The 23951-nt window shown below is 32.3% G+C and overlaps 1 protein-coding gene across 6 annotated transcripts in view; it reads right to left on the reverse strand.

The window, feature by feature from the left end:
• The window catches only part of Fas1 (fasciclin 1), a 43339-nt gene that overhangs the window by 11727 nt on the left and 7661 nt on the right, over positions 1-23951 (reverse strand). For 5 of the 6 annotated variants that reach the window (XM_070105890.1, XM_070105892.1, XM_036361366.2 and 2 more), the window contains exons 3-9: positions 15819-15851; positions 9236-9365; positions 8811-8980; positions 7974-8107; positions 7809-7905; positions 6670-6838; positions 6405-6565 (exon numbers count right to left, since the gene is read on the reverse strand). In XM_070105890.1, the coding sequence (XP_069961991.1) occupies positions 6405-6565; positions 6670-6838; positions 7809-7905; positions 7974-8107; positions 8811-8980; positions 9236-9365; positions 15819-15851 (894 nt within the window). The remainder of the gene's footprint in view (positions 1-6404; positions 6566-6669; positions 6839-7808; positions 7906-7973; positions 8108-8810; positions 8981-9235; positions 9366-15818; positions 15852-23951) is intronic. The other variant, XM_036361365.2, reaches the window with a different exon arrangement.

Consider the following 23951-nt stretch of genomic DNA (forward strand, 5'->3'; position numbering starts at 1 on the left):
CGAGTTGCCGACAACGTCAAGAAAATACACAATCAATTGAAATTCGATTAAAATACTTTGTGATTTGTTTTTTATTTTTCTTTAATATTATTTGTTTTGAGTTTGTTTCTAAGCGATTTGCAATAAATTTATGTATGTATGTATGTTTAAGGATAATAATATGTATTGTTTCGTGCAATGTTGTTGTATTTTGGCACTTGGTTCATGATTCTCTATATGTTTGGTATAATTATGCATAATTTGGAATAGTGTTTTTACTATTTTTTTCTGCAAACAAGGCAAAAGTGCACATTTCGCAAAAGAAAATTCCGATATATTGCAATACATATGTACATACATATGTATATATGTATGTTCGTACATGCAAACGGTTATATGAGAACTGCAGATTTGGAGCATGCTTGGCAATCATTTTCATATGTTCTAAGGCATATTCTTGTTTTGTCATATATAATTTAATTTTATCAATATATGGCATTATTAGGTCATATATAATTCAATTGTTTTTATACAAAAAATTCTTTTACTTAATTGATTGATTGTTTTAGTTGATTGAATTGTGATCTTACAATGGGGAGAAGCATTAAATAGCACTTTTGATCAACAAGTTCCTTTTCTAGATGCTATATTATTTTGGTCATTGTAAGTCTCGAAGCTTGTGTCAGAGTGAGATAACACTACGAATGTTTATTAAAACACTATTTTGGAATATATATATCTAAAATCTAATGTAATCAAATTAATCCGATATGTAAGTGTTTGATTGTTTTATGTTTGAAGCTCTCCGGTGAGTAAAACTAAGATTTTCTAATGATCTTTGAGTATTGAAATATGCAAGTTTTACTGTGAATAATTTCCACTATGGAAATGTTAAATGCGATAACGGACAATGCATACATATTAAAAAAAAGTGACTTCATGTTATACTAAACTATTTTGTATCACTTTATTATATTTTAATTTTCGATATAAGTAATTTTTAAAAACTCCGAGAATGACAATATTTGTTGAGCTGATTTTGGAATAAGGTGATAAAATATCATGCAATAAGTATATATGTTGATAGACACAGCGTTAATTTACGCTGTCGCATGCTGGTCACTCCACTCGCATACCTAGTAGTGCTTTGACCCAAATTTCTGTATGTAAATATGTATGTATGTATTTATTATAAATAAAATCTTAGCATTTGCGTGCAATTTTATTTTTTCTTTCTTTTTTTAATATGATAAGCTGAATCTAAAAACGTATTTTGTGTAGGCTTCGATTGAATGCACCTATTTGGAGGTTTGTAAATAATTATCTTGAACTGTGTCTCTCAAAAGCATGATCTTTCCATTTGTTAAAAAAGGCGACTAAATTTATTATATATTTCTTTTATAACAAATATCCATCTCTGAGACACAACTAACATTTTTTTTAAATGTGATGACTTCAAAACGTTTGTGGAAATCATGCATAATCTCGGCATGCCATTGTCAGTTTTGACATTACCAAACGATTAAGTGTTGACTTGAGACCCGTTCTTAAAAAATTACAAAAGAACTTTCTAAAGGTTATGTTTGAGAGAATCTTATTAAGCTTTACTCTATGTGCGAATCGGTATGCGATTGATTTTTGACATTTTTGTTTCACGTTTCCAAAAGATTTGCTAAAATCGTCCAAAATCTCGTCATCCAGCGTTATTTACTACCATTGTCAAATGGAGGTATTGTAATGGTTATATTATAATTGGAGGATAGTTATTAAATTCGATTGCATTAAACAAGTTTAATTTATGTTTGGGGTAGAAAACCCGTCGACATCAGATATGTATCTGATTATATTTCGTCAAATAAAACGCTTCGAGCAATGCTCGGCGAATCCCTTTAGGCCATAAGAGTTCAGTTTTTTTAGGTAGATAATATCTTTTGCTAATCTTATATAAATCTATAAAGAAGCTACGCCATGAACTTAAAAATTTCGATATTTCCAGTAAATGCGTAGTCTATTGTAATATATATAAAATTGAGTTTAATGATTATCTCGAATATTTATGTCTCATGCGTTGAATTACAACAATATTATTACTGTTTGCTCCCAATTTTTTTTTAAATATTTAATTTTTGCATGCTGTAAAAATTGGAAATGCAGTGTATGCATATATTAAAATCTTATTGCCATTATATGCATTTTACTGCTATGTACCATATGTATGCAAATAATTATATGTTTTATTTAGTATATTTATGTATAAGTTTGAGTATTGTATGTTTAATTTAGTTGTTTGCCTAAATGTTTTAAGATAATTTGCATTTACAAATACATACATGTGTATATATGTATACTGTATGAAGTATTTACCTTAAAGGACTAAAATGTTTGTTTGGTTGAGTGAGTTTCCGCAGCGTTGCACATAATAAAAACGAAAAAATTCACAAATAAAAATCGAAACAAAACAAAACAAAAAACATTCGCAGAGAAGAGTACAAAGAAAATACCAGAGTCAATATTGTTTTCGGCTTTATCACAGCAATTACATCAAACAAATAAGGAACGGAATTTTAATAAAATTTATATGCAAGTTGACTATATAACATTCGTATGAGACATGAAATGTCAATGCTTGATTTGTACTTGTACGGGATTGATATGGAGTCAATTGTTGCTGTTACAATTTACTTAAAAACGAAATGCTTGAATTATTTAATTTCAAGAAAAAATTACGAAAATATGCGTTTTATTGCAAAAATAAAATAATTTGAGTAGAGTGTGTGAAGGCTTCAAGCGTGTAGCCAATTGTAAAGCAAGTAAAAATTGCAGGTGCAAGAAACGGAACTGAAGGTCAAATTTAAATTATTTAAGAAACTAGCTTAAAATAGTATTTTATATTTACTTTATATAAATAATAAATAGTTATTTTTTAGTTGAACACAACGGAAATTCGAAAGTTGTTCCCTTAAAATATTAAGTTTTTTATTTTTATTATTATGAATATGGTAAACAAAGCTATTATCATAAACAGTTGCTAGTTAATTGCTTCATTTCATATTTTTTACATTTAATCATTTTTTTTATGTTAAAAAATATTTATTTGTAAATAATCTTTTAGAATAATTTTTAAGTGGTTTTCAGTCATTAAATTTAATTTTATATCACATTTAATAAATTTTAGAAATAAATAAGTTTTATCTGTTAAAGTTTTGTAATTTTAATTTATGTTAGAAATTTTAATATATATTTTCATGTATATATTATATTATATATTTTATTTTTTTAGTTTTTCGGTTTTACTTCCTAACTTTTATTTGTGTTCTAAAAGTTTGATAAACAACTGAAAATTATGAAATTATTTATAGGCGCATATGTTCTAATGTATAGTATGTAAATTTGTATTCCCCACCATAGTAAAATTAATATTTTTTTTTGAAATTCAAACAAGTTGGTATTATTACGACTCAACGTTGCCGTGATATTCCTTTTAATATTGTACTTAGATTTGATGCAGTAAATTGGTTCAAACAAGGGTCTGATTATGATAAAGAAAACAATATTTTTTGAAGTAAGAAGTATATTTAATTTTGAGTTGCATTGTTAAATATTCTTTAAGGATTAGTAGTAATTAGTATGAGTAATTTCTACGGAAATTGATGCCAACTGCGTTATTTCGGGACATACCATTTACCACATTTGCATATGTGAATATTTTAAAAATAATTCTTCAGTGACCAGTTTTTACAAAGCTAACTAATAATTTTTTAACAATCTATAGTCTATGCACTGAACTTGTGTACTGAAGATGCATATTTTTGGTAAACAGTGTAAGTTGCTGCTAATGTGTATGGATAGTGGGCGTGAATGATATATCAAAGAGCCAGAGAAATGAAATGGGGAGATGGGTAGTAATGGTACATACAGCTTCCATTTTGATAACAAATTAATTTTTATATAAATTTTTTGAATTTGGAATTTTTATTTTTTTTTATTTATATGCATATGTACACAGTTATGTATATGTTAGAATAATTTTATCAATAGGGATGCCAATTATATTGATTAGCATGATATTCTGATTAATTATGCAACTGACTGATATGACTATCCGATGAGGATTTTTGGGTGGTGTGAGTGAACGATGATCTAATTTGTTATTCATAACAAAATTACAACGTTTATTGGTTTTGTATACTTACATCGCACCCAAAATTTTTTTAAAATAAAATTTATATTTTAAAAATTATTTTAAAATAAAATTTTGCTTATGATTTTACATCAAACCGAAAATGAATTACAAAATCGCACATTTGCTAATTCAAGTTCGAGGTAAAATCAGTCTATAGGGTTTTTTGCTATTTAATTAAAAAATGTGTTTTTGTTTGCATTTTGTAATGTTTTTGTTTAAATATTTGAAATGTTTGCTGTTTCGTTATGTTTTTGTTATGCATTTCTCAATGATTAAAAACAAAAAATTAAAACGTACGCTCATTGCAAAATATACATAAAATTACAAATTTTTATAGCGTGTAATTTTTCAATATTAGAAATTTATATGCATTCCCTTTGTTCGTACGAGAAACCTGTTTGAGTTGTAAAAAACGTTTTTCAAATGACTGTAGCAGGTTCAAGTCAGATCAAAGCTGCAAACCGTGCGCCGAGCGGTTAATGTAAAACAATTAGTGCTTGAAGACGAATTGCACTTTTCTAAAAAGCAATTAAAAATAAACAATATTCAAATATTTGGACATTTAAACATTTATATTGATTAAACCAGTCGAGTCGCAATTAATCATTTATTGTATACTACGTTTTTATAAATTAGATACTTATCGGCATTCTTTTCACGTACTGGCAGTATATTTTTAAACGTAAGGTGTAGCTAGAAGAGCTCAAAAAGTAATATTAACGCAATTATGTTTATATAATTCAATTGATTTGTTTTTCATTTTACGCGTTTTATTTACAAATAAGCTATATATATTAGCATATTGAGGTATGTGTCTTTGCTAAAATAATAAATTTAAAAATGCGCCTAATTGTGGGCAACATTTTGTTTATTTATTTTTTCTAATGGAGGAGTATCAATTTTTTTGGAAATTTAATAAACTAGTTCTAATATTTTTTAGGTAAGTAGCATTTTTAGTTTAAGTAACTGTGATTCAATTGTAGTTAAACCATTATACAACAATTCCAAAATTAATTTTTATGTCTTTACTTATCTTGCCCACATTCAATGTAACTAATTACGTAATTTACTTTCTTAATAACACAAAAAAAAATTTCTTTTTCTCATATATGTAAATCTAGCAGTATATTTGTAATAATGCAGGAAGTTTACTCTAACAATAAGAAACTGGGGGACGTCGTGCCGTATGAGCGACATTTACATATTATTTAAATTACTATTTTTAAAACAAATAGGACTCAAAAACTTCCCCAAAAACTCGAGTTTACAGTGTTATTTTTTATCAAAACCAGGGAACAATTTTCATAAATGCTAAAAAGTTATGCTAAGGATAGCTAATTTGTTTAGCTAAGGTCTGAGTTTCTGAGTAGTCTTTAAAGCTTAACACCACCTAATGGCAAATAAACTCGAGTTAGTGACGCATGTACTTTTTCCAAAATAATTGAGAAGTTCCCGTATTTATAAAAATATCTAGCAATTAGTTGGGCATTATTAATGAATTGCTATACTGGTTATATGAAATTATTTGGCTGTAGTTATGCTATATGCATATATTAATTTCAATTTCCTTGATATTCATCAGAATCAGAAAAAGGCATGGGCAGCATCTTATTAAACCATAATTTGTATAATATTTACACATTTCTAAAATTCTGTCGATAAAAAGTTGATTATTTCTACAATTTAGGAAGCATAATTTTTATAAGCAAAGCAAATGTGCAGCAAATTATAAGAATGCAGACAAAGCTTGATAACTTCAATGTTTCGTTTGGAATGTGAGTAGTATTTCAAAAATGTATATATCACTCTTATAAATTTTTTCTGTGTTCACAAGTTATCGAGTTTTGACAGTTTGTAAGTGTTTTTTGTGCTAAGCCACGGGCAGTAAGCAGCGAACGGTTAATTATATCGAGTAAGTTCTTTTGGAAGACATTTTAATCTAATCTGTATCAATTGTAAAAACTTAAACCGTTAAACACCGCTTACTACGCGCACTTGTGCTCTGTTGTTGTAAGTTAAAATACCAACACAAATATAATTGCTAATGTTAGGGGGCGTGTCAAATACTAGTTAAAATGTACATAAACACACACACACACACATACACACTGGTGTACTACAGGAAAATTGTTATTGTATTTCGTCCAGTTTAGTGTCACGGGTCACCTGACAAGCAAACACAAACACACGCAACTGCACGCTCTTACTCATTGAGTGTGTTTATTTGTAATCGAACACCTACCTGTAGAAATTGCGTCACCGTCGAGTCGATTATCATTAGCGGCCGATGTATCAGATGCACCACACCATTTCGCACCGGAATGTTGCCTTTGACAATTTCCGCCAGTACCACACCGGTGGGGTGCTTGGCGTCACCTAAAATAGTATTCGATTTAACGTACACTGGAAGAGAGAGAGGAAGATAAGAAAACGCATTAGTATAACACATACATATACTTGTAGATATGTATGCATGTGTAGTATGTAGTTGCCGTAAATCGACTTACTTTTGCCATCTTTTTGTTTGAAGAAACTAACGGTTACTTTGAGATTGTCCTCGAATGCGGCTGTGGTTTGTGGCACTTCCATTTGTGCGGCTGCCGTAAAAATCACATTGTTAGGTATGACGTGTCCGTCGATGACTTTGTTGTCCACCAGGCTGCTGCGTGTGGTTTGCTATGACAATTAATTGACATTTAATTGATTAGTGGTTGCAATAAGTGCCGCTATTAAATGTCGTCGAGGTATGCTTAGATGTGTTCGTAAACATAAATATAAATATTTTGTATGTATCAAGTTGTAGGGCCCTATAGAAAATGTAGTTTATAGACGTAGTAAAATTTGAGCTTTTTTTCAAAATAACTGTAGTTGTAGTAGTTGCACTAGGATTTTGGAACGGCAGAAGTTGGATTGTGGGGTCTTCAAAGGAGGTATTGCTTAGTTGAACATAACAGATCGAAATTATACTAGTTCTAAAGTACGAAACAAGTTTAAAATGAGGAACAACTATATAATTTTTATTAAGAAATTTCACATTATATCGTTGGAATAAATTAAAAGGTTATATCCCCTTGCAAGTCAGAATTGTTAATGAATTCGTTTATTTTTTTATAGTGTTTTGTTTTGGAATAGGAATTTTATTTAGTTAATAAATAAAGTAACGTATATTTACAGAAATAAATGTACTTTTATAATCGGTTATTCATTTTGCAAAATTTTGGATTCGTTTGATTACGTATTCGAAAAAACTCCAAAAAAGGTGTCTGATTTTCTGCTTAAAATTATAGCAATTCCAAAAATCAAAAACTTTATTACTGGTAATGACCGAAGGACTAGTCAAAATTTGACAAAAAAAAATTTTTTTTAAGAAAAAATTGAAAGAGTAAAGTTTTGGTAGCCGATTAATTCTAACCCTTGTTTCTTAAATATTCTACTAATTTTTCCAACTAGTACATTTCTAAATACTTCTTAAAGTGCACCAAACCTCTTACCAAAGTAACTAGTTGCTCTTACAACATAAGTGTACATATACGGTTTTGTACGTTTATTAAATTTTTGTCGAACGAATGTATTAATATATGTATAATCGCATTTCTCTACACAAATAATTATAAAACACTTATTACATTTCAATTTAGGTGCTTACCTTGAAACCTTCATCGACGGGTATTAAAAATGTGTGTCCACCTGGCGATTGATAGAGATTATCCTTACGCATTAATGTCACTTGCGAGCGATACGATCTGCAGTCATAAGGAAAAGAAAGAATAAATAATATTTGTCACTCTTTCATTTAACGACGTGTTTATACCTCAAGCGATTCTCGCCGATATCTAAAATGTCGGCCTGTTTCATGAATTGATAGGCATCCAAATTGGTGAACTCCATTTTGGCAGTGGGCAGAGCAGTAAGTGGCACCAAGACTTCATCGATAATGTGCATCACCTACAGGAAGAAAGATAGTTTAAATAAATATAGCGCAACGAAAGTCGGTATATAGAACTACCTGATAAAACAAGGAAGGGGTTTGATGCATAAGCCTAGACCTAGTTCTTTAGATCTACGACTTGAGGCACAAATATATCTGCCAATTCGTAAGAGCGTCATTTAGGATTGTACACCACTTTTTTATATTTGCAGAATCGGTTACGAAATGACAAAATCAAAGTTAGTTAACAAATATCTTTATTTGCTATTATACCAGCTCATATCCTTGAATTTTTTTCAAAATACTTTAGTTTAAGGAAGCTGCTTGTTCATTTTTGGGTGATGGATGTCTATCCATTACGACAAATAATTTGGTTACTATTCTAAGGCTATAATCTATAAGGTTCTAAAGCTATGTTGCTACAGGAATTCAAATTATAGAAATTGTTGTCTTACAATATTAATTTTACAACGATAATTTATTTCATTTTGACATCTATTAAGTATAATGGACCGTAACCTCTACTAATAATTTCTTTAAAATTTTATTATATATCGTATGAAAATTTAATTAATAACAAAAAACCATTTTACTTATTTGTTTTTTTTTTTGTGGCATACAAGATTACCAAATAGTGGCAACTTTTGAAAACCGACGAATACAAGTATATATAAAATCTCTGTTTTTTAATAGCATTTTTCCTTGTAAATCATATCTCACCTGACGCATTCCCAGACTATTGGTCATTTCGACCGTCAGCGATGGTATTATTCTAGCGTTATTCACATAAATATCGCCATTGCGATTTTTCGTTATGTACAATGATGGATTGCCACCCATATCCGACGGTATAACCTTTATGAGTTCGTCCTTCGTCATTGGTGTCGTTGCTGTAATTATGAGAAATTATTATGTTAGACATACATATATATTTAAAACAACAATATATAAAGCGATGTATTTATTCGTTAGTTTAAGTAATTTATTTGTCTGGTGTGAAATTTTTTCAACAGCATGGACAACAACAACAAACAATAACAATAGCAACAACAATAGTATAATATAATATGAAAATTGACAATAAAAAGTTGTATTTTTTTATCTTTTTTATCAATTAATTTTGCTGAATACGCATTGTTACTCACTTATGTGATAGAGCACATGTGTGGGTCCATGATGGCGCTGGAATGCAGCATTTGTAGGCACAAACACTGTGCATGGTCGCAGTGTTAAAGTGGAATTCGCAATGATATTTTGCTCTAGTAAACTATAAAACTGCAAAGAATAAAGAGAAGATGAAGAAAATTAACAATTAGTTGTATACACATCAGTACGAATGAGTTATTTACAATTATGTGTGTGTGTATAGTGGATAAATAAATTAACATGTTCTACTAAATGTTATAGATAACTAGGTAGCATATATGTAGTGTGTAGTATAAATTGAAAAGAATAAGGTGAAAATTACGTAATTACTTAGAAATTAATAAATCAAAGTCATATTAGGTACCATAATATAAAAAGAAATATTTAAAATGTTTTCCTCACATTATAAACAGTTTGGTGAAATCAAAAAGTTGTAGAAAAACCCAAATCTAGAACCATCTTAACCATAGGAGCCTATAACAAAAATAGTATGCAATGAACTCTACTTTTTGTGCAAGTGACAAACTAAGCACCATAATTTTGTTCAAAATAAAAAAAGCGAACAGCCTCGGTACATGAAAACCAACTAATGAAAAAGTTGGCCTTATGAAAGCCTATTGAAAACTTACTAAATGCCGTGCTAAATTATGCAAAATCATATATCATCAGACTAGAAAACGATCTTTATAAAATATATTGTTTTGAGACCGCTTGTCAAGGATTTATATAATATTTCCCTTTCTTAAAAATCCTTCATTCCTACATTTACATATTTGTTCACTTTATCCTAACAGCATCTCGTGAAAAACCAAACAGATGAAGATTAATTAATATCTCGACATGTGGCGCTCATCTACCATCTAACGGTATTTTTCAGGAATGCAAGAGAACGATAATAATTTCGTTATAGATGAGTAAATCATAGTTATCACTGAATTTTTCCAAAAATATATCTAATAATTTGATATATGTATATATGTAGGTGTGTCAGGCACAACTATTCTTCTCAAAACTCTGGATTTATAAGAAATTTCAAATAAAAAATACACAAACTAGACTGATAAATTAAACTTAAAAGTTGGAAAATTAAAAGAAGGGTTAACAAAATTTTGGGAAAATATATATGTATAATCTAAATGAGATATCATCGCACATACGGTTACTATAATGATTTCACATGGCATCTAGTTTTAAGAAAACTATTTATTTTGTGTTACCTTTTACCGCTACAGAATATTTAAAAAAAAGATATCCCTTTGCAAATACATGTCAAACTTAGAATTAAACCGTTAGTTCCGCCATTCACATATCTCTGTAGTCAAATAAGAACCACCCGAACTAATATATTTGATTATATAGATATTTCTAACGGCACTCGTGGACTCCCTATGTCATAGCATTAAAAGCTGTTAAAAAAGCCTAAAAACTTTATTCCCATTATTTTTTACAAATTTTTATTTCTTCTGCATATTTCTCCTTTCATTTACCCACAAATACTTTGAATCTCTTCTTGATGTATAAAGTAGAGGGAGAGAGCAGTAAAGTGCATTGTACAAATAAATGTATGGTTATAAAATCACAGCCATCGTGCTATAAACTGCAGCAGATAACTCAAATTGCACTCAATCGAAGCTTTCACATAAAAAAGTATTTGATGGCCTAATTTTATTACAACAACTCGTAAATACAGTGTTACTGACTTAATGGAGCTCTCAAAGTAGTTCACCAGAATGAGTTTCATTGATTATCATTTCTATGCCTTCGCATACATGTATGTGTGTGCATTAGGGTAGTACACCATTGTAGATTAATTTTTAATGGATTGAGGAAGGATACTTTTTGCAATAGAGTGATGGCTCTAAGAATTTTGCTAGGGCTCACTCAGACTCTTTTCTGCCTAAATTGATGAATTGGAGGAGTGCTGGAGGTTGTAGAATCTACACACATATACATATTTATATCTTGAGAATCGCCGGAAATCGTATAAAATATATATATAAATAATATATATTTGTATATACGCGAACTAGTCCCGCAGACACCCTTTTTTTCTACCCCCAAAGTTGCTTATTTGTGAGAACTACAGATATCGGACCACTATTTGATATACCTGCCATACAAACTGATAGATCAAAACAAGTCCTTGCATGGAAAACTTTTTTATTTCACAATATATCTTCACAAAATTTACCACAGATTATTATCAAAGTCAGTGCTACAATCTCCGAACCAATATGCTCAGATCACACCACTCTGAAGGGTATTATAGCTTCATTGCAGTATTTTTTCTTGCTCTAGGTAATCAGCATATACAAATTATAAGACATTATGATAGCAGTAAAGCCACTAGGTGTTTTTAGTCTGGCTTTAGTTGGCGTGCTGTGGTTATGTAGATATGTACTTGTATGTGTATAATATAATATATTTTATATATATATTTATATAACAACTATTAGTATATATTCATACATGTATTCTAACTGGTATCGAAAAAACAAAAAGCGCCGCCACCCTTATATCCTTTGTGTGTGCCTCACTCCAACACTTTGCTTGTACGGTCGCTATGACTACAAAGTGCAAAAAACCAAAAGCGCAAAACAGACACATAACAGTATATGCATGTGTAGATACATTTGCTTGCATAAACCAAAAAGGCGCCCCGTTGTTGCCAAAGTTTATTGAACCAGCCATTACATCACGCTTGCAACAACAACAAATTCAAAAGGAAAAACAAAAACAACACGACAAGCTACAAGCTAAAAGCATTTGCAGAGTTTTCAGCTATAACAACAACTAGATATATGAATTTAGGTAGATAGATGTACATATAATATGTATGTACAATCATAGCGTTATCTTATGTAAGCACCTACATAGCTAAAAATGTGTATATCTATGTACATATATACTATATGTACGTTTGCATTTCACTTGGAGATTTTCAGATTCCGACTTGTTGTTGTAGGTAGCTTATGAAAATGCACTTACATTAAATTTAATATTGTTTGCAAACTGCTATTAGCCAAACAGCGTATTTTATCTGTGTCATTTTACTCATTCAATTACAACTTGTTTGTTTGGAGCGCCTTGTCTGGCGGTCAACGCTGCAAATGCACGAGCATTTCGTGCAACGTGCGGCAGCAAAAACGGCAGACGCCTGGCTTTAGTTGTGCGAGTTGCTGCGTCCAGTTGGCGGTACCATCGGCTGGGCCATCGACCACCGTGACTAATCATTTGCAAACTCGCTGCCACCAGCAGCTTTGTTTTGTTGCCACCTCTGTTCGCCAACTCTCAGCTGCACTCACTACATATTCGTATACATGTTCAGTTGGTTGGTTGGGCCTTGCAAATTTGGCGCCGTTACACAAACTATTTGCGGCCAACACACCTTCGCGCAACCCTCAATAAACCAAATATACGAGACATCCCCTGGCCACGAAGTGTCGTGTCCTTCCGTTTGTCGTGCATTGCACATCCGCTTTATGTTTATGTTTTTGTTGTTTTTGGTTTTAGTATACTACCTCCCTTATTCGCTGCATTTTGCAAAGGAGCTGGAATGCGCGCGTATGTGTGCAGCGACAACACGCACATGGCAACTGTTATTTATTTTAGTTTTTTTTGTTGCGTTTTTTTTTATTGACGTTACAGTTTGGTAGTAGTGCTGCCAATTGGCGCAGAATGTCAAAGCTAAAGTTTGAGTAGAAGAAAACTGAAATTATAACTGCCACCACTAACACAGCCAACGACAAAATGAAAAGTGCAAAGCCTGGAGTAGCAAAATTAATGAATTGTATTTGGTGTCATGGTCCTTGTTGGCAGTTCTTCGACGCTCGTCATTCGCTGTTCGTTGCCTCGCTTAATGTTGTTGTTTTATAATTTGTAGTTGGTGTTATTACTATTGGTTGTCTTCGTGTTGGTTGCTCTTACCTTTACAGTTGAATGCTCTATTTTTTGTGAGGGTAGGTTCAAACTCAATTTTGTGAAAGTCTTTATTTGTTTTAGTACACGAGTTTAAGAACTTGTTTCCGTCTGATTGTGCGCTTGCTCCATCTGTATTATGACTCACTGCTATTTTCTACTCATAAATTCCTGATATATTATTACTAAGTTTGATAGCTTTCTACCATCAACAGGACAATCTTGTGATTTGCATGAAATTTGCACACACAAAATTGGGTTTGATACTAAATTATGGAAAGCCGGTAAAACAGGACTTTGTCTACAAAATGTAATAATATTAATATTTTTAACCATCATTTAAGGTTAAAAAAATTAAGTTAAAAAAAAGAAAAAAAATTTCTGACTGATAGTATGAAAGTAGCCCTGAATAAACACAATTCACAGCTGACTTATGTAGCTTCTTCGAGCTTATGACTAATAACATTTTGTAGAATTATCGAGAGACTCCTGATAATCGAAATTTTCTCCAAATGGGTATTATTTTGCCCAGCGTATATTTCAAAACAGAAATTGAGATAAATCTGTATCTTATTGGATCAAAAGTGCTATTAATAATACTGTAAAAATAATTCAATACTATAATTAGCATGACATTAGAACTAACGGTTGGCTCAAGTGGTTTCATCGTTCTAGTCACTCCTAGTCGAATGACTTAAGGTAGAACACAGCATTTCCAGAGAATATTACAGAAACCTCATGTCACTGTAATTTCGCACATTGACACACGCTACTGAAACAATACAAGTCTTGATATGAAATAGACAATTAATTTCTTCTTCAAGTGTCAATGATACCGAACCACCACTCAAGACCCTCATAGTGTTTATGTTTTTATGTAAAGGTTGAACCGTGATGAACTGATTGCAAAGCGCAACCGAAAGACAACAGTCAGCTGACAAATGGAAGAATTCGACTAACTTATGGTAAAAACTCAATAGCATTTGAGGTAGGTAATTGCGGAAAAACTGCGCTATTTGAAGAATATTTCTTGCAAATTCACCGTTGTGACACGGTCTGTGAATTGTTCCTGCATTTTACACCATATTCTCAGTAAGTTCTTCATGTTCTCAAACCTCAATAAATTAGTTGTTAATATGTATTCGATCAGACAGAGGCTCTTTTTTAAGCAAAAAATAAAAGTCGTGCTACGGATACTGAATTAAAAAGTTAGAAGATCGCTTACTATGACGAAAAGAACGTTTCAACCGACATTATATGGAGAATATATGTACTTTGCTCTGTAAAAAAATAATAGTTAAAGAAATGGTGAAAATTATATTTAACTTTTTTGCATTCCAAGGTTAGAAGAAGAAGTTTGAATCGAACGAGAGGGAGACTTTGAATTACATTTTTATGAAATAAAAACTTATTTAAGAGAAACACATACAATGATTTAATACATATTATTAGGTGTGAAGGTTTTATTTTCCAGTTTTTTTAACTATTTTAGATCTTCTGACTAAAAATACGTAATATAACTTAAAAATTGCTTGGCTCAGTGCAAAAAGCGTGCAGAATAATGATTTAGTTTAACTACTTACATAACAGAATGAGTTCACAAATGAAATACAAGTATATAAAACATGCATAATTCGAGAACGCAATTCAGGTGGCTTTATGTATGTGCATAGGCATATATATGTATTTATGTACGTTTGTATATATACTTTTTTTCAAAGCCAACAAGCAAATGAATTCATGTTCCTACTATGTGTGTATTTGTGTGAAATGAATTAGCGCCCTACATGCTTGAAATTTGCCCAGACACTACCCATGGAAGCCACGCGTGCAGCTACATAACTGTCATTTTCTGAACACTGAACACCTTAGCAATTATAAAATCAATACATCACAACAAAGGAGAGCCGGCACGTTTACTACACACATTATGGTAATGTTTGAAATGATTACGCACACGCATACATACACACATGCACACATCCTTTTGCATATGTTTTTCGGTAGAGGAGGTAATGACAGACGTTCAATCAACATCCTGAGTTGGCGTGTTCGAATACAGTTTAAAACGTGAAATGCTAACAATGACTCGAGATAAGAGCAACCCCCGAAAGAATATTGAAATGCACCCGAATACAGAAAAAAATTGCAGCTGGTATGGAATAAAAAAAAAGGAATAGGAAAACCAATTTTCTAATCATATCTGGAGTGGTTGTATCTCTGGTGTTCATTAAAAAACCAATTTCCGCGCCCTCAGTAGCCACTGGTCATATAGCTCGGACGCTCATATGTGCACATTAGCGCACGATCAACCCTCGGTCAGGACACCGACCATAATGGGCGACTCCTAACGGCGCCATAAAAGCACCGGGCTAATACAAACAGTCGACCGCAAAGCAAAATACGAATAATTCAACCGCAACATAAGTTTACTTAACTTATTATGCACTTATGATTGCATGTGTGTGTGAGTGTGTCTGCATGTGTGCGCACTTAAATGCATGGAACTTACAAAATGCTGCGCGCTACGTAACGCAACCAACCGACTAATTTAACTTAATTCAACTCAACTCAACTAGAAGAACATAACTAAAGGAAAAGGAAATAAAGCGCTACTCAACGCAACGCAACGCAACGAAATGCAACTCTTCAAGGATATCTTACCCTAACAGGTATAAGGCGCCTCAGCGTTGTCGCCTGAAAGAAAAGAGGCGATAAAACAACATTTATATCTCATACACACACACCATACCCAGCATATGTTGTATGTAAGTGTGTGTGTGTAAGTATGCATAAGTGGCTAAATGGGTCTTTGCTGTTTAGGTGAGTGTATGATTGGTTGGAGCTTTACTAAAGGACTAACTAGTGTTATATATTATATATAAGTATGTATACGTTTTGAATTATTAAAGGGAAAATTTATATAAGATTGTTTATCTATGTATTGTAGTATAATGTAAACCAAAATTAAATATTTTCAGGAAAAATAAAGGAATATACAAAGTACATCTATTTTATATATTTTTTAGTTGTTTTCGGGTTCGGGAGCAGAATTGTTACTCTAAAGAGCTTTAGTATAGCTGTATTCAATTTGGCAAATATAAGAGCTAACGAATCGAACAAACAACAGTTAGAGGTGAATAACAAGGGGTTACACAACTACAATGAGAAATTCGTATTCCCCTGCCCGATAGAAGACGTCTAATAGTAGGAAATGTCTGAAGTTGTGATAATTTGAAATAGTAGCGATATTTAACTTGACAAAAATAACCGAACTTTATATTTAAATCATAAACATGCAGCTTTTTCTATTGAAAATTTGCAGATTAAAAAGATCTTTCAAACGCACCTAACTTTATCTAAATCGGATGACAGATGTTAAAGTTGATGATGATTGTATGAGCCGTACTTCAGTTTATATGTGGTTTCCACAATTTAAAAATGAAAAATTTAAATGACGACCAAAAGCCAGATTGTCCAAAAGTTAGTGGTCGCGCTGAATTTGTCGAAAAAGACCGTAAAATTATTGGTATCGATACAAATTTTACTACGAGAAGTGCTTGGCTGAAAGAGTTAATACGAGTCAAAACAAAATTTGGAAAATTTGAGCTGAAGATATTGCTAATAAAAAGATCTGTGCGCGTTTTACTTCACATGAATTAAATGAAAACCAAAAAACAAGTTTTGGATAAAAAACAAAACAGATTTCTCGCAACAACCACTCTCCGTATTCACTTGATCTATCATCATGTGACTATTTTCTATTCCCAAAACTAAAAACTTTTTTGCAGCATTTTAAGATGATATTCCAGCCATTCAAGTAGCCGTAAGTGAGATGCTGAGTAACACTCCTATAAATGACATAAAAAATCTATGCATGCGCTGGTTGTTCGTTCCAAATTTTGTATTGCGTTTAATGGAGCTTGTTTTGAATAAATAATAACTATTAAAGACAATATAATGAGCAATTTATTCTATATCCAAAAAGGTTAGCTATTCACAATCGTACAGGTTTTTTTTTTTTGCCTTGCCGATGTTTATATCGTTTCATTGCGATGATTTGTCGATTATGTTCGAAAAGGTACACGCAGTTAAACGATTCACCTGTCACTGAAAATATCTGTCAAACTTACACCGATTCATGTCAGCACAACGTTCGCTGAGCTAAATGCCCAGAAATCCAGAATGAGGAAGCGTATTGTTTTGGTAACTCTTTTCTAAGCTTGGAATAAAAATTACACATAATTTCCACCAAATACTATTACAGTGAAGTAGCCAGGTCCTTATCGCATTTAAGTATTGCCTCCTATAGACATAGGTGCATCGTCAGACAGCCATTCTAAGTATTTTCTAAATCCATATTATTTCAAATGATTTAAGGCTAGAATGAAATATTATGTATATTAGGAAAACCTAATTCCATTATTCTGACTCAGATTTCTCATACTTATTGATACCTAATATCTGTCCACCTTTTTCTAGATCGATTTCAGTTTCAACTTGAAGTGTTCTGACCCAGGAATAAAATTCCTCAATGTTAATTGCATAAAAAAATTTGAAAAATGGATTACTTCTCTGGTTCTCTTTTGTCGCTTGAAGTGACCCAAGGTACCACAAATTTTAGAGACGATATCTTAAGGACTTGATAAATTCCCAGCAACTTTTTTTGTCCACAAAAGTAAAAATATGATTTTAAATCAAAGAAAGCTGTAAAACCATTTTTTCGAATTAATACTTACTACGTTCACATTATTAATTCCGCCCAAAAAACGGCTTACCAAATGAGTTACTTAAGCCAATGAGCGATAAAAGTACAATCCCCTGTCAAATATATTTACTCGATCCATCATAGTGACTCTTGAATTAGTAGAACAACTTATGTTCATTTCTTGATGGCATTAAAAAATTGTGCAGTAAGGCTAATTTAATTTCTTGATTGTTATTATTTTCATTTCCAAAAATAACAACAACAAAATTTTGTAATAATAAAAATTCTTCATGCGTTAATTTTCGATCAATTAAAAACGCTTTCGATTCATTATAATTAAACATAAGAAAGTATTCCCAACTAAAAAAATTACAACAACAACTACAACAGCAAATACTTGTAACATGCACTTAGCAGAAATATTAGAAATGCAGAAGCTTTGCCTGTCTGATGAAAGTAGTTCTCAATTAGCACTTCCCCAAAAGACGCACAAACACAGACACACATTTATGTATGTTTACATATGATATTCATCATAACTGTGAAAAGTAAAACGGGAACGGACATGGCCTCACACATAAGCGCACAATTACTCACACACATCAACTTATCTACGAAAGTCTCTGCTGTAAGCGGCGAAAAGCGTTTGTGAAGTTCGCTTTTCTTTGCACGTCATGCACATAGACGCTTTGACTCTTGCTTTGATACTCGCATAAATGTAATAAACACCCCCTCATAATAGCCGACACAATCGATGTGGCTACATTAAGGTCATCGTCACGTTGTTGAGCAGTTTAAATCTTAATTAAATTTAATTGAAGTAGTCGCTGGAGCACTTTGCCGCTCCCGAACCACACATATGTACATACATATATACATACGTGCGTGCATACATATTACATGTGCATTTAATCATAGTCATAGATCCTGCATTCATCATTCAGCACGTTCCATAAATGCAGAGTTGGAGGCCAAAAGCGACTGCCCGGTAAACAAAGGCAACAAATGGGATCTAAGTGCCATTAATGTCAATCGCAGCGAAGCGTCCCACATGCGCCACCACTTGTATGCGCACACACATACACATACATACATATATACATGCATGCATATGTATATGTGATTACCAAAACAAACGCACGCCCACACAAGCGCAGAGGCGGCGCATTTATATGCAACATGCATGCTTTCTCACATACATACAAACAAACATACGCATGCATGGAAACATATGCATTTTGATGTAAATGCATAATTTGCTGCTGGAAGAATACATCAACGGCGTCTGAGAATGCAAAATGCCAATACTGACAAGTGGCCGCCGCAGAAAGCCGGCGCTGGCGGAGCATTTCTTTCAACACACTTTTTAGAGACTGCGGCCGGTGGGCTGAGCTTGACTGCATGTGCATGGTTACACACCCATTTAGTGGACATAGTTAGTTATATAAGTATACCTATATATATGTATGCGAAGCCAATGTACAATTATATCCAGGGTGTATACATATAATCATACCGACTTGTAAGATTCTGACAGGAAGACGGGTCAGCGCTTTAAATTCAGAGGTCAATTACTATGCAGAAATTATGACATTAAATTAAGCAATTTGTTAAAAATAAAATGGAAGTGCAGAAAGCGAGACCTCATATTCAATTAAAGAAATTGCAGTGCATTCGCCAATATATTGTATGGTATATATACACTAGTAGATCCGGCCACGCGTTGCTGCGTCTATGGTATACATTAAATACTTTTATACTAAATACAGTGTGAAAATATTACTTATGAATAAGGTCGTAAGTGTTATAGCCAGTATAAGAATTTAAGGGATTGTACTTGAGATTTAATTTTGAAAATGATTGATGATTTGTCAAGTGAAGAAATAATGATAATGATTAATTTTACAAAAAATCATAAATAATTATTATTTTTGAGCAAAAAAAAAAGTATTACTTTTGTATCATTATCGGTGAAGAAAATTATAAAAATTAGAATTTATGAGATATCAACAATCCTATCTTTTAAAATGGATCAAACTGGATACAGTGTGCTAAATATTGCTAGAATCGGTTCAGTTTACATATATGTAGATATCTGAGTTGCATTGAAAACTATGCATCGAATTTAAATTTTAAAGCTCTAGAGCTTAGAGTGTGGACCACAAAGTTAGTTTTCAACGTGGGCAGCTTTATTTCGATAGTGTCGTGTATGGCGATCGTATCTTCGAAAAAAGTTAATGAGTACTAGCTATTATTGTTTTACTGAAGCTTTAAGAACTGTCGAATCAAAGATTCGATGAAAGCTGCCAGTGTTCTAATCTAATGGAAGCTCTGAGTAAAGCTTAACTTATAGATTTTCTTATAACAATGAAATGTTCAACAGAAGTCAAAACAATTTCTAATTTTAATAGATATAGTAGCAAAATATTCTAGAACATCACCGTTGAAGTGAAAGTACTTTGCTAGGCTTAGGAACTTTTTTTTTAAACAAATAAAGGTCAAATAAGGGTACTGGGGCACAAATACAAATAGAAAGTAGGATAGGTAGAGAGATAATAAATTATATTTCATAAAATATTATAATATTTGGGGCTCACAGAGCGCAACAACTTTACCCAGTTTTCCAAGACCTCATATTACTTAATGTTACTTTACTAAGAAGACGTTCTTAGTTAGTCTATTATTTATAGAACAGGTGTTTTCCGGAAGTCCATAAATATTTACACGTCAAATCCGAGATGGTCAAATGAATTCGTCGAGAGGGATCATTATCGAATATGATGACTAAAGACAGAATATCTAGTGCTACAAATTCATTATTTGAACTGTAATGGCTTGTTTGGTTAATAACTCGACTCGACGATTTCCATTTTAACATAAAAAATTTTAACAATTTGTCTGTTAGAGTTTCGGTTTACCAAATGTTATCTTTCTAACACCATATAGCAAATCTAACTGATACAATGCGTGATATAAATTCAAGTAATATATTGGCAAAATATTTGATATAATTTGACGAGAACTTATAGATAGCAGAAATCGTGAAAATATTTTAATTCAGAATAAATGAGTTATATATTTATAACATTAATTATGAATGTAAGCTCTCAAAATCTATTAAGCGTAACGGGACTCATTTCTTGTATATATGTACATAATTTTGAATAAAACAATCCAATATAAACTACCCCTAATATATTCAAATAGTACAAATAATGAAATTTTTATTTTTATACCCTGAACAGAGTAATTTAAGTTTGCACGAAGTTTATAACACCCAGAAGGAAACGTCGGAGACGATATAAAATATGTATATGTTATAAATGATCAGCGTGACGAATAGAGTAGATATAGCCATGTCCGTCTGAAATTTTGCACACGATTTTTGCATTTAAAGAAACTGTTCATTTGTAGGAACCGCCGATATCGGACTACCATAGCATATAGTCACCATAGAAATTCTTCACGAAATTCAGCATGCATTATTATCTAAAACAATTTCAGAAGCAGCACATAGCTGCCATACAAACGGAACGACAAAACTCAAGTCCCCGTATGAAAAACTATTTTTTATATCTAAACATATCTTTACGAAATTTTACATGGACTATATTTCAAAGTAACGATACAATCTCTGAAGAAATTGTTCAGATCGGACCACTAAAGCATATAGCTGCCCTACCAATCGTTTGATCAAAATCAAATTTTGTAAGGAAAACTTGAACTGTGAGCTTCGGTGCAGGCGAATTGTTGTTTTTACTATTATAGCGGCATAAAACAGTCCTAAAATAAATTTAGAGAAATTTTACTCAGGGGACAGCCCGTTTCGCACGATATAATACAATATAAAACCGGACGTGTGATTAGTAAAATCAGAATCAGAAAATGCTTTATAAGAAACTTGTTAGAGGAAAGTTAAAACAAGTCGGTACCGAAAAAAACAGATTTACTCAAAAAACATCAATTACGGTAATTATTATGCCTTCTGAACTTGGTTGTCAACATACTTTCTACGTATGCACATACATATGTACATACATAAAATACATACTTTACATACAAGTTTTTTTTTTGTATTGTATGTTGTCTATTGCTAACAAACTGCATATTTTGGTTTCTTGCATCTAGATATGTATGTATGTATTTTATGTTGGTGTGTGTGTTGATACGAGCATAAGCATTTAAATGTTCGAGCGCATTGCAAACATTAACGATGACTTTCAACTACAAAATTTCTTTTATTTCACGTTGTTTATTTACCTTGTGTGCCCATTTCCCAGTTAAGCTTTTTTCACTTGACACACACACACTTGCACATATGTGTAAATAGTTTACGTAAGTTGTGTTGTTTTTTCGCAAGCTCATTTATACATACAATGTATGTACATATGTAGCTGCATTTATATAAGCATATGCAGACATATGTATATATGTACTAATGTTGACTTGCTGTTTTCTTTTGTTTCGCTGTAACCTAAAATAACAAAAACAACAAGACGAACACGTTTGCAATTGGAAAAGTCTGCTGTTAGCCACCTGGTTACCCTTTGTCACTTATTTTAATGAACAATAAAAAAAAAGAGTCGAGTCGAGTCGAGTCGCTTTGTACGCGTTGTTGTTGGCAGTTGTTTTACGTGGAGCAGCGAGTTTTGGTTACTGGAAATTTTGGCATTACTTGCCTAACAGAGCGCGACGCTTTTCGGCGCGTTACAATGACTGAAGTTCAAAGCAAGCCTGAGGTAATACTAATCATACCAAATACAATAAGTATGTAAATGAGTTGAACTATTGTATGGTTTATATGTATGTGTGTAAATGTGTTTATATGTGTGTGACGATGGGTATTAATATGTGAAATGTTATGGTAGCATGAACAGCTGGTGTGCAGCTCGCAGAGGTCTGCTGGAAAGCGCTAACACTATGACCAACCACAACAACAATAACAAATGTACGCAAGCTGGCCAAGAGAATGCCAAGAATGCTGTCGACAAATACACACACAGGCATACTTATATGCTTAATAACTATCTGCCATCCATACAATGTGGAACTATGGCCGAGCCAACAATGAACGAGGCGCAAATGAGTTCATTGCGCCTACTCTACCACGCTTGTAAACTATTTACACACACACGCATACATACATTTATATACAATGTCTACATGTTATTTTGTACTATTTTTACAGCTCTTGGCTAAAAGAAAGTGTGATATGTGTGCAAACTCTAATCACACACACACATTTGTAGATGTGTGCTGAAAAACGACATTCAAAATCGCTGCCATCATTGCTGCAGAATGGTTTTCTTACACTCCAATTGGTTAAACGCATTTGCCTAGGCGCACAGCGTTTACATGCATAATTATGCATGTGTGTTAATGCGCCTTGCCGCATCCAAGTCTTCGACACAGTCTTTAGTGCGCAAGTACCCGCACACTGCCATGAATAATTAGTTGAAGATACGAGTACACGCGCAGTCGTGCATGCGTAGAAACGTCTGCTGAATAATGATTGCTGGATCATTGGGGAAACCGAAAACTCCTGCTTTGAATATTTACACATAATATGTATGTTTTTTATTTAAGTTTTCATTTATAATAAATGAATAAGTCAATCACTGTGTGACTCACCATACGTCATACACACCAATTGGTGTCGATATCAAAACTTTTGGAAAGGTTTTTCAACGGGCAGTCCGATAATAGTAATGCATTTATAAGAAGTGAAGCCTCCGGGTATTTATGTCGAAATAGAACGATAGATGAATGTTATCAGGACATTAGTTGATGATAGTAATCGATTCTTTTTTGATATTAAAAATGCTCTAATATCAATATTTTATAAAAATCTGAGAGAAATATTAGCTGTATTCGATTCGAGAAGCGTTGGAGAGTGGCAAATCGATCGAATAGACTATAATAGATGTTCAAACAAGCTGACTAGTTATACTACTTCAATGAGGTATACACATACTCGATAACTTTATTGTTCCTTTTCCATCTACATTTTTTGAAAAAAAAAAACAGCACGCAAGGATAAGGTGCAGAGAAATGGTCTGAAAGACAGCCTATATTTCCTTAGACTCACT

The sequence above is a fragment of the Bactrocera oleae genome, chromosome 2, assembly GCF_042242935.1.
Source record: "Bactrocera oleae isolate idBacOlea1 chromosome 2, idBacOlea1, whole genome shotgun sequence".
Taxonomy (NCBI): domain Eukaryota; kingdom Metazoa; phylum Arthropoda; class Insecta; order Diptera; family Tephritidae; genus Bactrocera; species Bactrocera oleae.